Source organism: Trichogramma pretiosum, unplaced genomic scaffold (assembly GCF_000599845.2).
Source record: "Trichogramma pretiosum strain Unisexual culture from Peru unplaced genomic scaffold, Tpre_2.0 scaffold16, whole genome shotgun sequence".
Classification (NCBI taxonomy): domain Eukaryota; kingdom Metazoa; phylum Arthropoda; class Insecta; order Hymenoptera; family Trichogrammatidae; genus Trichogramma; species Trichogramma pretiosum.
The window spans coordinates 223417-237264 of record NW_019641647.1 but is presented as its reverse complement, the minus strand read 5'-3'; the positions used below and the strand labels follow the sequence as shown (position 1 = coordinate 237264).

Sequence of the window (13848 nt, the reverse complement as noted above, 5' to 3'; positions counted from 1 at the left end):
AAAGTGTGCATCTATACGTACGAGCGCGTAACTAAGCGATGCGAAATTGTGTGCGTGCTCCAACGACGATGCTGTGTGCGACACTTGGCCTCCTAGTGATTCTGTGCCTGTGTATGTTTATAAACTCTAGCAATACGCATACTACGGCTAAAGTGTCTCGGTGGGAGATTATATAGACGCGCGCGCGCGCGTGGAGGAAAGAAACGAGCTGGCACAGACTCGGAGAGCTTTATTTTTGACATATCCTCACCTCTGTAGTCCAAAGAAAAAGAAAGCTCAGCAGCCTTTGACTGAATTGATTTCAAAGCAGCTGAACCTTTTTTGTACGTATTACTGCTTAAATTCAAACAACTGTAACTTCTCATTGTAAACAAAAAAAAAAAAATTATTACCGGACTTGTAAAGCGTCGCTCGAGTCGCCCAAATGATCAAGTACTCGTTTACATTAGCGTGTAAACACGGTGTATAGTATTACACTAATAAAACCTTTGATTGTATTATTTTTCAGTTGAACTTGTAAAAATGAGATTTTAATAATTGAAAGCTTAGCAATCGAAATAAAGACCGAAACGAGCTTTAATTGGAATTGGTCGATGCTAACGACCGAAAATCGACTCGATCTAAATGACAAAAAGAAAGGTAAAAAAATTGTACGCGACTCTCAAAGAAGCAGCGTACTTGCAAAAGCGGTTGCGCTGCTGCTAATGTTCTCGGCAATGAAGTAACGACGTTTACAGCTCGCGCTGGGCTGCAGCTCAACATACACGTGCACACGTCGAGCAGCGAAGCGAATTACCGACGACTTGGCCATTAAGTGCAGACCAGCGCCGAAATAGTTCGCTCGAGAAACAGGAACGAGCTTACGCGCCACATTACGCTACAGCTCCGAATCATTACATAGCTGCGTGTAAATAATATGCACCGAGCCGGTGCAGTCTCGCACCCTCGAACGTTCAACTCGTATATTCAGCAGCCGCAACTGCAGCGCACTCGCCCATTTGCGTGTATCAGCGCGCGCGCGTGCGTCTATACATTTCCGCGTGTCGTGTTTGTATACAATCAATTCAAAGCATCTCGCAACAAGTACGCAGTATGCGTAAAGCAGCATAGGTGGCGATCTCCTCGTGCCTTCGTGCACGGCTCATTTAGGCTGCAGATCGAGCTTTACGTACCAACCGGGCACTGGCTCGATACAGCGCTGCTCTGCCGTACCGAAGTTCGGAGTGGAAGGAGCTTTAGAGCGCCTCTATTGCCTCTAGCGAATGCTTTCCTAGAGGTGAGAATCCACCAACTTCTTGTATGAGTATCAGACAACTGCGAACATGTGCTACATGATTCCAATGAAATGAAAGCTCAAGCTTGCATTAGCGGTGAAGAAATGTTTTGCTATAACCAGCATATTCAATCAAAACATTTTTATTGAGTATAATAAAAAACTTGAATGATCAAAATGGAAATCACAATTATGATAAATTAGAATTATGAATAAGAAACGACTTGACATGTTTTCATGTTCAACCATCAAAACTTTAAGAGAAAGCTTAATTTTTAATCAGGTGCAAACAGTTTTCAAATCAGTCGCTGAAATATTAATGAGAAATCAGAACGTGCAAAGTTGATGGAAAAACTTTTTTATTTAAACATAAAAATCTCTCTTAAAATAAATTCTATTCTCGATAAAATACGTTTTAACTGATAGCTTATAATTAACGTGTGTGTACATTAAATTAAAAGTGCAAAAATGCATTGTGTCGTACAAAATCTACATTCACGCATAATATGACGCTTCAAGAGATCAGTACAGGTGTGTTCAATTTGCTTGAATGTGCTTCAAAACGTTATCATCTTAGACAGTTAAAATAACGACGTTTGTAATTACTTCCTGTTAAATAGTTTTGTACTGAAGTACTCTACTTCAGAGTTTTGCATAATATTCAATAAATTCCAATCTTCGAGTATCCCGCGATCGAGTAGATTATTACAACTACATCAATAATAGTAATAATATATATTTGATCGTAAACAGTCAACATTTGTGCATCGAATAACGTTCGTATAAATTTATACAATTAAAAATCATTTGGCTTAGTACTACAGTCTTGATTAAGGAAATATCAAAGGTAAAAAAAATTTTTGAACGTATTTTTCGGGATTTCTATGAATTATCCATTTTCAAAAAAATTATGTGAGTGTAAATTTTTTTACTTTCTAGACATTCATGTAGTTTTATAAAAAAATATTCAGTGAAAATCTCAAAAACATGTTTGAAATTATTCATTTTAATCTTGGCTTAGATATTTCCTTAAATGTTGCAATGACTACTGTAGAGTCATTCTGTCAGAGATCAACGGAGTACGTTTCGTTTTTGTCTTTCGCTTTGCTTTTCATATCGATCTCTTCCATGGAGCCGTCGTGCGAGGTGTTCTCGACGTAAGTATAGTAGCGCGCTATCACAGCAAATATCATTATATCGACGAACATCAGACCGGCGAACAGCAAAAATTCAAACGACTGTAAGAGAAAAATGACAACATCGTGAGAATGAAACGTGTGACTGAATAACTTTGTGCAACTCATTTTGAAAGTTAATTGAAATATTTTCGAGCTGCTTATGCGTGCATTATCTAATCTAAACGAGACATTGTAAAGAGCTCTCTTGACCTTGTAATACTTTTTTCTAAAACTATAATATAATGCTATCTCTGCACGTGTCGCGATGAATTTTTCAATTAACTTGTGTTGTTGTTGTTGTTTCTTTACGTACCTGTCTGTCAAACAATCTGAGCTTGGCAATGACGACGACGATTAGATTACCCACGGCGACGGTCAGAAGCCAGCTAGCCTGCAGCAAGGACTTCATGGCGACCGGCGCCTGGGTGAAGGCGAACTCGAGACCCGTTATCGAGAACATGATCTCGCCCATGGTGATAATGATGTACTGAGGTATCAACCAGAGCATGTGAATAGAATTCGAGTTGACGACGGTGATACCCTTGGCCTCCTGGAAGTACTTGCCGATGCGAGCGTTGATCGTATAAACTCCTCCGTTCTTCATCCAAAACTCCTCGTCAACGACTTGATCCTTGATCACTAGCTTGTACGAATTGTGAAGTACTTCGATGACAGGCGTCATCTGAATCGTTCCGTTCCTATAGTCCAGCTTGAACAAGAAATTTTTGGTCGAACTTTCGAGTCTAATAGAGACGGGCCCGTCGACCGGCTCCTCAAATAGCACCAGTGCGTGAACTCTGGGATCTCCGCTGTCCGATTTCATGGCTCGATCTTCGAAAGCTTTGCTCACGTGCGTGCTGTTGATAGCATATGTGAGCGCTTCCTTCTCCAAGACATTGACCTTGCCGGTAACTACAGAGACAGTGTTTTTAAATGCATGCACGCCCCGGTGATCGAATATCGATGCAGAATAACAATTGATCGGAATACTCACCGACAAACGGTTTGGCCGCGCCGTGACAAGCAGCTGGATATTCCGCTTTGAGATCAAACTCGGCGCTCTTACTAACGGGCACGCTCAAATTTTGATACATGCCAAGGTTATCGAGTATAAATTGCTGCTGTCCGAGCGTGACATTGGCTGTGCAATTGAGAGAGTTGTAAAGTCTTAATTGTCCAAAATCATTGGACGGCTTGATTTCATAAGTGGGCTGAAGAAAAAATTTCATTGTTAAGATTTACTTATTATTTACAATGTATGCTGAAAATCCAATCACCTACCTCGAGCTGGAACTCAACGAGAGCCGAGACGACAAAAGAAAGACCGGCAAGTATACCACCAACGCTGAGCTTTCTCAGAGGTGTATTGATGAACAGAAATTTTTCTATGACCGGATAAACGGCAAACTGGAAGATGGGAATACACATGATGATGAAAATAGGATTGAGCACTTGGAACGAATCGGGCTTGAGCACGTATCCAAATACATCGCCGTCCATACGAGCCGCTTGGAATGTCCATCTTGAGCCCTGCTGGTCAAAGAGAGCCCAGAAAAATGGCAGGGGGATAAAGAGCTTCAGGACTTTAATAACGGCTTTGACGTCTTCGATCATGCGTCGGTCGTATTTGTCATCTGCGTGATCCAGCCAATGATCCCGGCTTTGTTTAGACTTACACTTGCGAATTAAGGCATGCTAAATAGGAAATACACAGTAACTTAAGTGAAAATTTCATCAAACATAGGTAATGATGTTAATTAAATTAAATTACTTAAAAATACAAACATCTGATTTAATTGAGTCTGATGCAAAACGAATCGATACTTAAACATTTTCGATTTAGCCACAAATTATTGGACTGATAATTGCGATAATCTTAGCTTATCGTGATTTTTTATCGTTACAAAGTAATTATCTCAACATAGCTATAAAAACATTGTTCTATATAGCGTAATATCAACAGATTGATATCGCCTCAAATGTCACGATGTTAAAGCAAAATTTTGAAAATATTTTGGTTTACTCTTGGCCGTATTTTTTATTTTATTATCGAATTGTTTTCAAATTAAAACACTTCACTCAAGTAATTGCTATACTTACACCAACACATTTGGAAACTTGCACCACAATATTACCAGATGGTTGCTTCATCTTGTATAGTCTTTTACCGCTAGCAAATATAACTAAAATAGTAAATTTGCAATTAGAATTCATGGTAAAACTTCCAGCTTTTTAAATTCGAAAAACTATAAAATTGATTGCTTACCAATTGATACGATCATCAAACAAGCAGGAACTACGAAGGCTAGTGGGTAGCATGAATTTTGATCGAAGCATGTCAAGTCTTTACGCATGATCGGCGTAATGATGGTCGAAAGAAGCGAGCCTGAGTTAATGGCGAAGTAAAACAACGAAAAAAAGGCCGAGAGATACACCTCTTGTTCTGGAAGCTTAAATTGATCGCCTCCAAAAGCTGATACACAGGGTTTTATGCCTCCTGTGCCGAGCGCGATGAGAAACAGTCCGATTATCGATGTTTCCCTGCAAACCATCATAACGTATTAAATTTACTAGTAACTCGTAAAAGAAAAATATTATTAAAATGATTTCACAAATACAGTGAATCATTTATGGAAACTTCATTATATTTTATATTCTTCGTTACGTCCACGCAAAATTCTACTTTTCGTTACTATTGAGCATTAATTTTATTACTAAACCAAAAAAATCACATTTAAAAAAATTACGGCGATATAAAATTGGAAGGTCGTGCTTATGAAATCCATAAATTTTTATTCCATCTGTATTGAATAATATCAAATTTTATTGATACGAAAAAATAAGCTTTAAATCTAATTTCCCTCTGCAAGCTAGTTATTTATTATGATTGTGATTCACTTAAGAAATTTAGTTGATTGCTTCATGGATTTTCATTTTTTAATAAAAATTTATATATTAGGATCAAGAATTTTTTTCTTGATGAAAATGAATTCTTCAATGTTAATAAATGGGGTTTTCATCTTCGTCGTTTTACCTATACCAATAACTAACTAAATAAAAATACTCATGAGTTTTATTAAATAATATTGTATTCCTCACAATAATTTCTTGTTATATTTCCATTGTGATATTAATTAGATCTACATTGATTATCAATGAACTCTGAAGAGTTTTCTCAAAATCAGACTGCAATCATAAAGAATCCGGCGGAGCTCAAACAATGAGCTGCATATGATTGTTCATCCGCTCAAAATGAAAACGGAAAAAAATTAAGAGAAATCAGTCGCGTTCACTGATGAACTGCCGTAAAAAGACCTTGTACAAGGATGTCGCTCGGGTATGGCATAGAAAGTGGGTCAGACATCAATGTGTAGCATTAAAAGTCAAGTCGCGCGTTGCGTGTGAACGACCTATCGCTTCGTATTATTATATAGCTCTCAACGTGACGCGAGACACGCAAACTATTTTGTCAAGAGTCATTTGATTGTGCACAATTTTGATGCTCGCTTACATTCGCATTTTTTTATAATTATCGAATGAAACTTGTTCGTTGAGATCTTTTCTCGTTATCGATAGGATGAATTGACCAGTTTATAATGAAAGAGATATTTTATCGCTTCATCATCGCAAGTTGATTAATAAAATGATAATATGTTTGAAGTGGCGTTGATATGTAAAAATATACTTTTATCGTAGTTTTTGCATCTTTACATTGAATAATTCACAGAAATTTTCAAGCCGTGCATTTGATAATCAAGTATTATTGATATTCGAATTGGACATAAACACTTACATGACCGGCATGTGGAATGTTGGCATTGAGCTTGCAGCGAGGAGAAGTTGACCCACAGCATAGACGATACTGAGGTATAAGATGGTTCTAAATTTTCCGAGGAATGAGTCGGCTATTATAGCTCCAATCAATGGGAAGAAATAAGCAAGAGACGAAAAAATGTGAAACATAACCGTCGCATCATTTTCCTCAACTCGCAAAATATCCGTGAAGTACATCGTGAGTATTGCTGAAAAAAAATTAATAGAAATTGGATTGTTTGTATGCACTGAAGGTTTATTCAAGTAGAAAAAGCTGGTGAAATTTTTCTTGAAATTCAAAGGACTTACTTCGCATGCCGTAGTAGGCAAATCTCTCGCAGAATTCATTGCTGACAATGAAGAAAACCGATTTCGGATACTTAAGTTTCTGTAAAAAGTGATAAGTTTATTATTTCATACATTCATTTATTATTTTGTTAGAAATTATTTCAACATTTTGCCCAGAATATTGTTATTAATTTTTTTTTCAATGTGTTTATTATCTTTGGCTTCAAAATGAACAAAGAGTTAACATCATAAAAGGACAATATTTTTATTGTTCTAAAAAATAGAAGTAGCAATTTAATTAAATTATAACATAAATAAGCAGTTAGATTATGTAATAAAAATATACTGTACTTTTAAATACATTTAAGTTATTATAAATTAACAAAACAGTTACGACCATTGAATATTATAAAATAATTTTAATAATCTTCAAAACAACCAATCATCCGTCTATTAGAAACTCGAACCATCTATTGGAATAGTTACCGTAACACGTGAGATAACATTATGTCCCAATCGAGGTGTTGATATTTATTTTTGCTTTAAGTTTTCAAATATTTACACAGTAAACAACCGGCGTTACGGTAGAGATGCGTTTTCACGCCGGCATGTGAGAGTAGCTATTTATGGACGCCCATATGATGTGAATTTAAACAAATTTTCAGGAAATTGATATGATTCATAAAAATACGTTGTCCAGCCTCGACTGACTATTCATGAGCATAGAGTATTATCTTTGCAGGATTTCTTTGCAGTATAATTGTCATAAGACGTTTCTTTCTCCTATCTTGAAAATCCTACATAGATAATATTCACAGATTAAGTTCAATGAGAGCAGCTTTTTCTTTGCAGTTGCTTGTCATTATCGCTTACTTTAGCACAAATACTTTGATTAAAATATTTTCCAACAAAGTCTTTGACTCGGTGAATGCTCATGTAATAAAGCCAACGCAACAATCGGTATATTTCATTCAAATTACAGCTAGAGGAAAAAGTATCGAACACAGTCGAAGATTTAAACAGATAATCGTATCGTGCATTGAAAAAATAAAAAGAAAGGAAAAAATGTAAAAAAAAGACGTCAACCTATCTTTATTACGATAAAAATCGTTCTGGAGATTTTACGATTGATACTTGTTATCAATCAAAATTTAAGCATAAGAACTTTACAACATGGTTAAATAATGCGTAATGAATGACGTTCGATCTCGAAGATGGAGCAATTGTCTATAATTATATCATTGTATTAAGTATAGATGCAATGCATCGACTCGCATGGGCGTTCGAAGCCAAGCGCGCAAACGTGAAAGCGATGAAATCTTTTGGCATTCGAACCGGTGCCCAATACAACAACGAGCCAGCATAGGTGCAGCTTTTGCAAGCCAACGACACTCGCTCGGTCGGGTTGAAATAGACCGCACGCACACAAGCAAACACATAGAGCTACACACGTGCTAGGCGCAACAGACAATTGCGTAAATGAGAATGAGTGTAAAAAAGAAATGTTTACCGGCTCGACTGTGCCTTCTTCGCCCACCGCCATGTTGAATATCCGTATGCACCGCTCGGTGCTAACTCAGTCTTTCGATACCAAAGCCCAATGCAGGTTGGATCTGGAAACCTTTGGGGCACTAGCGAAGGTCACGGCTCACTCTATATATATATATGTGCGGTATATATTCTTCTCTGCTCCGGTTTCGAATCTTCCGTGCCTATACTTTCACTCATGGGTCGGGCTAAAATGCGCGTCCTTTGTCGGCGGCGTAAGTCGAGCCGCGAGAGCTCGCGCCAATTCTCTGCGTCGGAGATGATGAGCCGTGCCTCGTCGCGGCTGATGCGTCTAGCCCGAGAGCCTGTGTGCGACTGATCGCGCCGGAATCGGCATGTGTATATAGCCGTCTCTCGCGCGCACCTAACATATATAACGCGTGCTCGAGCCGGTATGTCATTAAGTACGTATATATTATCCCCAACGGAATAAAAGTTTCAGATAAAATACGTAACAATGTAATGAACTTAAATAAGAAGTCAAAAAAAATGTGAAATTCTAATCGATTTCATATTAATCTTTCATTTTTCCATATTTATTTTACTTTTTACTCAGTTTATTCTATCTTCAGTATTTTTCATCAAAGAAATGAATGAATTTTCTGAACTCAAATTAATTCAAGTTCTTTAAAAATGCACAAAAGAGTAAAAAATGAATTTTTTCAACAATAAGTAGTATTATATATGCATACGTTACACAATTTTTCGCTTATTTTTACTATTTTACTACTCTTTTACTTTTGAAAAATATTAGTAACATTTTCACAACTATGAAATGTTGATATTCTTATATCATTTTTAAACTTTTTGAAAAAGCGGAGAAGTATAAAAGTAGTGATAAATGGAATAAAAGAATTATTTGTTAATGTTGATGTAAGTGTAACATAAAATATTATTTCAAGAAAATTCAATTTTAGTTATCAGTTATATATTCCAATAGTATTTAAAAGAAAGTATAAGAAAAATGTAATTGAATGTTGCGCTTCATTAAAATTTTTCATCACCCACATGATAATGCAATGAAATGTGCTGTCATGTGGTTCGCGTGCTTCGAAAATCAGTATTATGATGCTCAAAAGCCGACCTGTCCACAATTCAGTTAAATTCACGTGTAATGTGTATACAAACAAGAGCACGCGTGCGCGACGTGTAGCGCCGAGAGTCCAAGGTGTTTATAACATGATGTAGTATTTTATGTTTCTCGATCATGATTTGTTGTGTGGACGCGTCGAGCGTACCGCGTGTTTGTAATAAAACTTCGATTAACTTGGTCTTCCGGTTGAAGAAACTTGATCAATTTTCATTATTAAGCGCGACGCTCATTATGCATGCGTTTTGCTGGGGTGACCTACTACCACAAATTTACAATATTGAACTGCCGCAAAAATTGCAAAAATAAAAAGAAACAAAACAGAAGTGCTACATTGACGATAATCGAATACTTTTTAAATAACTATATACATTTAGAAAATTATGCAATAATTGAGCATTGTAACGAGTAATGGTTCGCGTGAATGCGATTGATAAAAAAAACACCGATCACAGTTTATCTAGCTGTGAAGAATTACATTCTATTCTGCGGTTGTTATTTCCCGTCATACGACATGCGACAAATTCATGTAACAATAAATTCTTGGAAGCACATCTGAACTTCGCGTATGAAGCATTGCGTGTATTAGTACGATTCTTTATATCGGATTATTTTTGAAAATTATATGCGTTCGCAAAATTAATTAAGACTATTCACCAGGGATTAAACGTGCTGTATCTTGCTGCCGACCGATCTTTCAAGCGGTTGATGCATTCTTTTTGTTTAAATGAATAAAAGCTAACGATATATGCGTTGAAAATTTCGTCTCCTAAAACCAGAGTCTACAAAATTTTTTCGAATATTCAATAGTTATTTTGCCATCGAAGTGACTGTAATAATACTACAAAAAAAATTAAACCTTCACAGTTGCAAGTATTTCTCGGATGGTTGATTTTGCTGAGAAAACATATAAACGCATTCCTAACAATTGCGTAAGAACTAAGTATGCAGTTAAAAGATCCAATATTCTTATACACATTCATTTATATTTTTAATCACAAACAGTAATATCGACCAAAATTTACATTGTTAAAAAAGAGATCGATCAGATAATTATCAAGTCTTGGAACTACGTAATACAGATTAAATGAGGCAACACTTCAAATATTTTCATCGGTGGTATAAGTATGTATACGCATTTTATTTTCCACACTTACAAAAAATATAAGTCTATTCAAATGTATTAATAAACTCTGAATTTACAAGGGAAAACCAATATAAAAATTATTGATAAAGACAATTGAGATATAATATCGCTACGAGTTGTCTAATTCCATATAATAAACTAGAAAAACCCGTTGGAAATATTACCAAAACTTTTTATTTTTAACTTTTTATGAATGATATAAAACTTCACTTAATAATTATAATATAAATAATATTTTTCTATGCATCACTATTGAGGTTAGCTCCATTTTCATCAATTTGTTCAATCATCACTGAATGTATCGATGTAGCTACGAGAAATGAGAATCAATTTATGAATTAATCATCATTTTTTTGTATTATTGTACTGATTTTCGTCTATATGAGAAAAAAATATGAATAAGTGATAAAACCCAATGAATCATCCTCGTGGTCTTCTAATTTTTTAAAAATCAACTTGTTCAAGAAATACATAAGACAACTTCACATCGACTGAGAAAACGATGGGACTATGGGAGCTTATGTTTGTAAACAATAACGGATCAATCTATGAAGACGCTGACGCGCCCCTGGATTGGTGCATGTGGACTATTGTAAACAGACTGCACATTTGTGTAGTTCATCGCTCGAGCCACTGCAACGCTCAGCCAGTAAAGTAGAGAGTCGTGCTGTATGGCCTGTGGCTGCTATAACAAAGTGTCACTGCTCGCGCTCGCTCAAGTTCTCATAACGCAGCGCACGATGCAAATGAATGGCAATTCTTTTCTGGCCCGCTTTCAAGACTTGAACTGCAGTGTTATGAGTGGGTGTCCATAAGACATTAACAACGAAACCCACGTTGTTGCCTTATTCTTCCTGTCCCACTGTTGCTTGCTAATAAGTGTTGTTTAAGTTAATACTAGTGTCAGCAGTCAACGCGAGTCTGTGAAAAAATTCGCCAATCATAAACCCTGAGTTTTTAACCAATTTGCTCGAATAAATCAAAAAGAAAGTCGATATTTCTCGAACTTTACTTTCTTAATATAATCAATTCCCTGTGACTTATTGCTCTGGAGAAGAAACCGATGTCTCTTTGTGTATCTACAAGTACAATATTTACATACGTTATTTATTATATCAAATGGAAGACGTGATCTTTTTTATACTGTAAGCTTTATTTCTGCTACTTTTGAGTAACTCAAAGCAAGTTTAAATATATAATAAATCAACAGTGTAAATAATTAATGATCAACTTTTTGCAGCTCTCTCTGTTGAATGTTAAAATTTAGCTTTCTAATACACATCCATCACTGAAATTAGGTTTCTAACAACAACATAATGCATTTTGATCTGTGTACCAAACAATAGTGTTGTTGGTATAAATTCTCAAGTAAATAGAAACAAAAACAAGAGATGGGTTTTGATGTTGCTCGTTTTCAAGGACCTGTTGACGAAGAATTAGTGTGTCCAATTTGCTCTGGAGTTCTTCAAGACCCTGTGCAGGTAATGTGATGTTTTATATTCTTTTGATATTCTCATAATCAATTGTATAATTTTATGTTTAATATAGGCACCAGCTTGTGAACATGCATTTTGTAAGACATGTATTAATGAATGGATTAGCCGACAACCTACTTGCCCATTAGATCGGACTCCAATAACTTCAGCGCAACTTTTACCAGCTCCAAGGATATTAAGAAATTTACTCTCACGTCTGCGTATTAAATGTGACAATTTTGTTCATGGCTGTCAACAAGATGTTAAACTTGATACATTAATGGCTCATCTTGAAGAGTGTGAATTTAATCCTAAAAGACCCGTTCCTTGTGAACAAGGTTGCAGTTTAATCATTCCCAAAGATGAAATGAAGAATCATAATTGTGTTAGGGAACTAAGAAATTTAGTTCAATCACAACACCAAAAATTGACTGAAATAAGGAGAGAACTAAATGAACAACAATTCCAACTAAATGAACAAAAAAGAGAAGTTAATCTTTTAAAGGATTTTATGAGAGCTATGAGGGTGTCCAACCCAATAATGCGAGATATTGCAGATCAGATGGAACGAGATGAAATAGCTAGATGGTCCATCACTTTGCCAAGAGCTAGGGTAACTCGTTGGGGTGGAATGATTTCAACACCTGATGAATCTTTACAGGTAAAGAGCAATCATGGAAACTATCTTTTTGCTATTAGATTTTAATTGAGCTTCTATCATTTTTTTTAACAAATACTACTTTCATTCCAGACACTTATTAAAAGAACTCTGTCTGAGTATCATTGTCCAACCCATGTAATTAATGAACTAATGGAAAATTGTCATGAACGTAAGTGGCCTGCAGGATTGAATTCCCTAGAAACGCGTCAAAATTCTCGTCGTCAATATGAGAATTATGTTTGTAAAAGAGTGCCAGGTAAACAAGCTGTTGTTGTACTTCATTGTGACAATCGACACATGCCAGAAGATATGATAGCAGAACCAGGTCTTGTAATGATTTTTGCTCATGGTATAGAGTAAATGTGTAAATATAGAAAAGTAAAAATTTTATTTTTTTAAAAGAGTAGCCATGTCATTTTATAAAATGCTGCAAACAATGTGAATATCAAAGTATTACGTCATATAATTGAATTTCTACAACTGCAACAACTTTTTAAAGACTTGCATTTTAATTGCTTTTATATTGCTTACAATGAAATGTTCTAATATATGAAAAAAATATTTATTGAAGTGATGAGCTAACCATAATGTTATACCATGTTTAGAATAAAGACATTGTGATAATTAATTTAAAAAGTTAATATTGATCAATTTAAATTTAACATAATTTTTAAAAATTAAAAGAATAATTTATCACGTTTTACTGGTAAACTGTTAATTATACATTATTATGAGACTGTTGATTCAATAATATCTTCAAGCTCATTCAGATTATAAATATATTCATGGACTTCATTATGGATTAATTTAATGTGAATGGTTAGAAAAATAAAATGGAAAGTTTTTATACATAATGAATGTACTTTCGATTTTCTTTTAATAATAATATTTTCAAATCAAATGAATTTCAATCATTATATTCATTTTATAAACCAAATCAAATTCAATTCAAATAGGGTGAATGCGTCCATTACAGAACACCCTAAGATATTATTTACATAAATAGAAATATATGCGAAATTTCGATGCAATAAAATATTTTTACGATTCTATAAATATTATAGTTTCAGAAAAAATTCAATTTATAATTCTGACCTGGTCGAAAATTAGATTATATGATAAAGTTGTTCTTGCAGTTTCCGACCACCACCAGTAACCCTTAATAATTTTTATTCAAAAGTTTTTTCCTCAATTTGAAGATCAGCAATAGGTTTCTAATGCACCTATAGAAACATAAATTCATTTTTTATGCTTGTAGACCTCGAAAATTAAAATTTTCCGTACAAGTCCCAAGCTCTGGGTCATTGACGACTTAGTGGAATGGTCGAAAAATAGACGATTCGAATTTTTTTGACTATAATTATTTTTTAGAATC

General features: G+C 35.1%; 2 protein-coding genes across 2 annotated transcripts; one reads left to right on the top strand and one right to left on the bottom strand.

The window, feature by feature from the left end:
• Positions 1-2212: 2212 nt before the first annotated feature.
• LOC106658640 (peptide transporter family 1) lies at positions 2213-8404 on the bottom strand. The gene is made up of 9 exons (XM_014380667.2): positions 8063-8404; positions 6574-6652; positions 6245-6473; positions 4718-4992; positions 4552-4634; positions 3733-4146; positions 3446-3662; positions 2765-3363; positions 2213-2511 (listed from the first exon to the last, which is right to left on the bottom strand). Exons 1-9 carry the CDS (start codon positions 8093-8095, stop codon positions 2338-2340), a joined length of 2103 nt encoding a protein of 700 aa, XP_014236153.1. The 5' UTR covers positions 8096-8404; the 3' UTR covers positions 2213-2337.
• A 2467-nt stretch (positions 8405-10871) lies between these two features.
• Positions 10872-13327, top strand: LOC106658980 (E3 ubiquitin-protein ligase NRDP1). The gene is made up of 4 exons (XM_014381219.2): positions 10872-11482; positions 11578-11818; positions 11886-12473; positions 12564-13327. The coding sequence occupies exons 2-4, from the start codon at positions 11729-11731 to the stop codon at positions 12831-12833; spliced, it is 948 nt and encodes a 315-aa protein (XP_014236705.1). The 5' UTR covers positions 10872-11482; positions 11578-11728; the 3' UTR covers positions 12834-13327.
• Positions 13328-13848: the final 521 nt, after the last annotated feature.

What these genes read in the sequence shown, in the direction of transcription:
- LOC106658640 (XM_014380667.2), bottom strand. Translation starts at nt 8,095, where the DNA reads ATGGCGGTGGGCGAAGAAGGCACAGTCGAGCCG. An exon ending in TCGTTGAGTTCCAGCTCGAG is followed by an intron (nt 3,663 to 3,732) that starts GTAGGTGATTGG and finishes TTTTTTCTTCAG; the next exon opens with CCCACTTATGAAATCAAGCC. An exon ending in TCAGATTGTTTGACAGACAG is followed by an intron (nt 2,512 to 2,764) that starts GTACGTAAAGAA and finishes TTTCTCTTACAG; the next exon opens with TCGTTTGAATTTTTGCTGTT.
- LOC106658980 (XM_014381219.2), top strand. Translation starts at nt 11,729, where the DNA reads ATGGGTTTTGATGTTGCTCGTTTTCAAGGACCTGTTGACGAAGAATTA. An exon ending in TTCTTCAAGACCCTGTGCAG is followed by an intron (nt 11,819 to 11,885) that starts GTAATGTGATGT and finishes TGTTTAATATAG; the next exon opens with GCACCAGCTTGTGAACATGC. An exon ending in CACCTGATGAATCTTTACAG is followed by an intron (nt 12,474 to 12,563) that starts GTAAAGAGCAAT and finishes CTTTCATTCCAG; the next exon opens with ACACTTATTAAAAGAACTCT.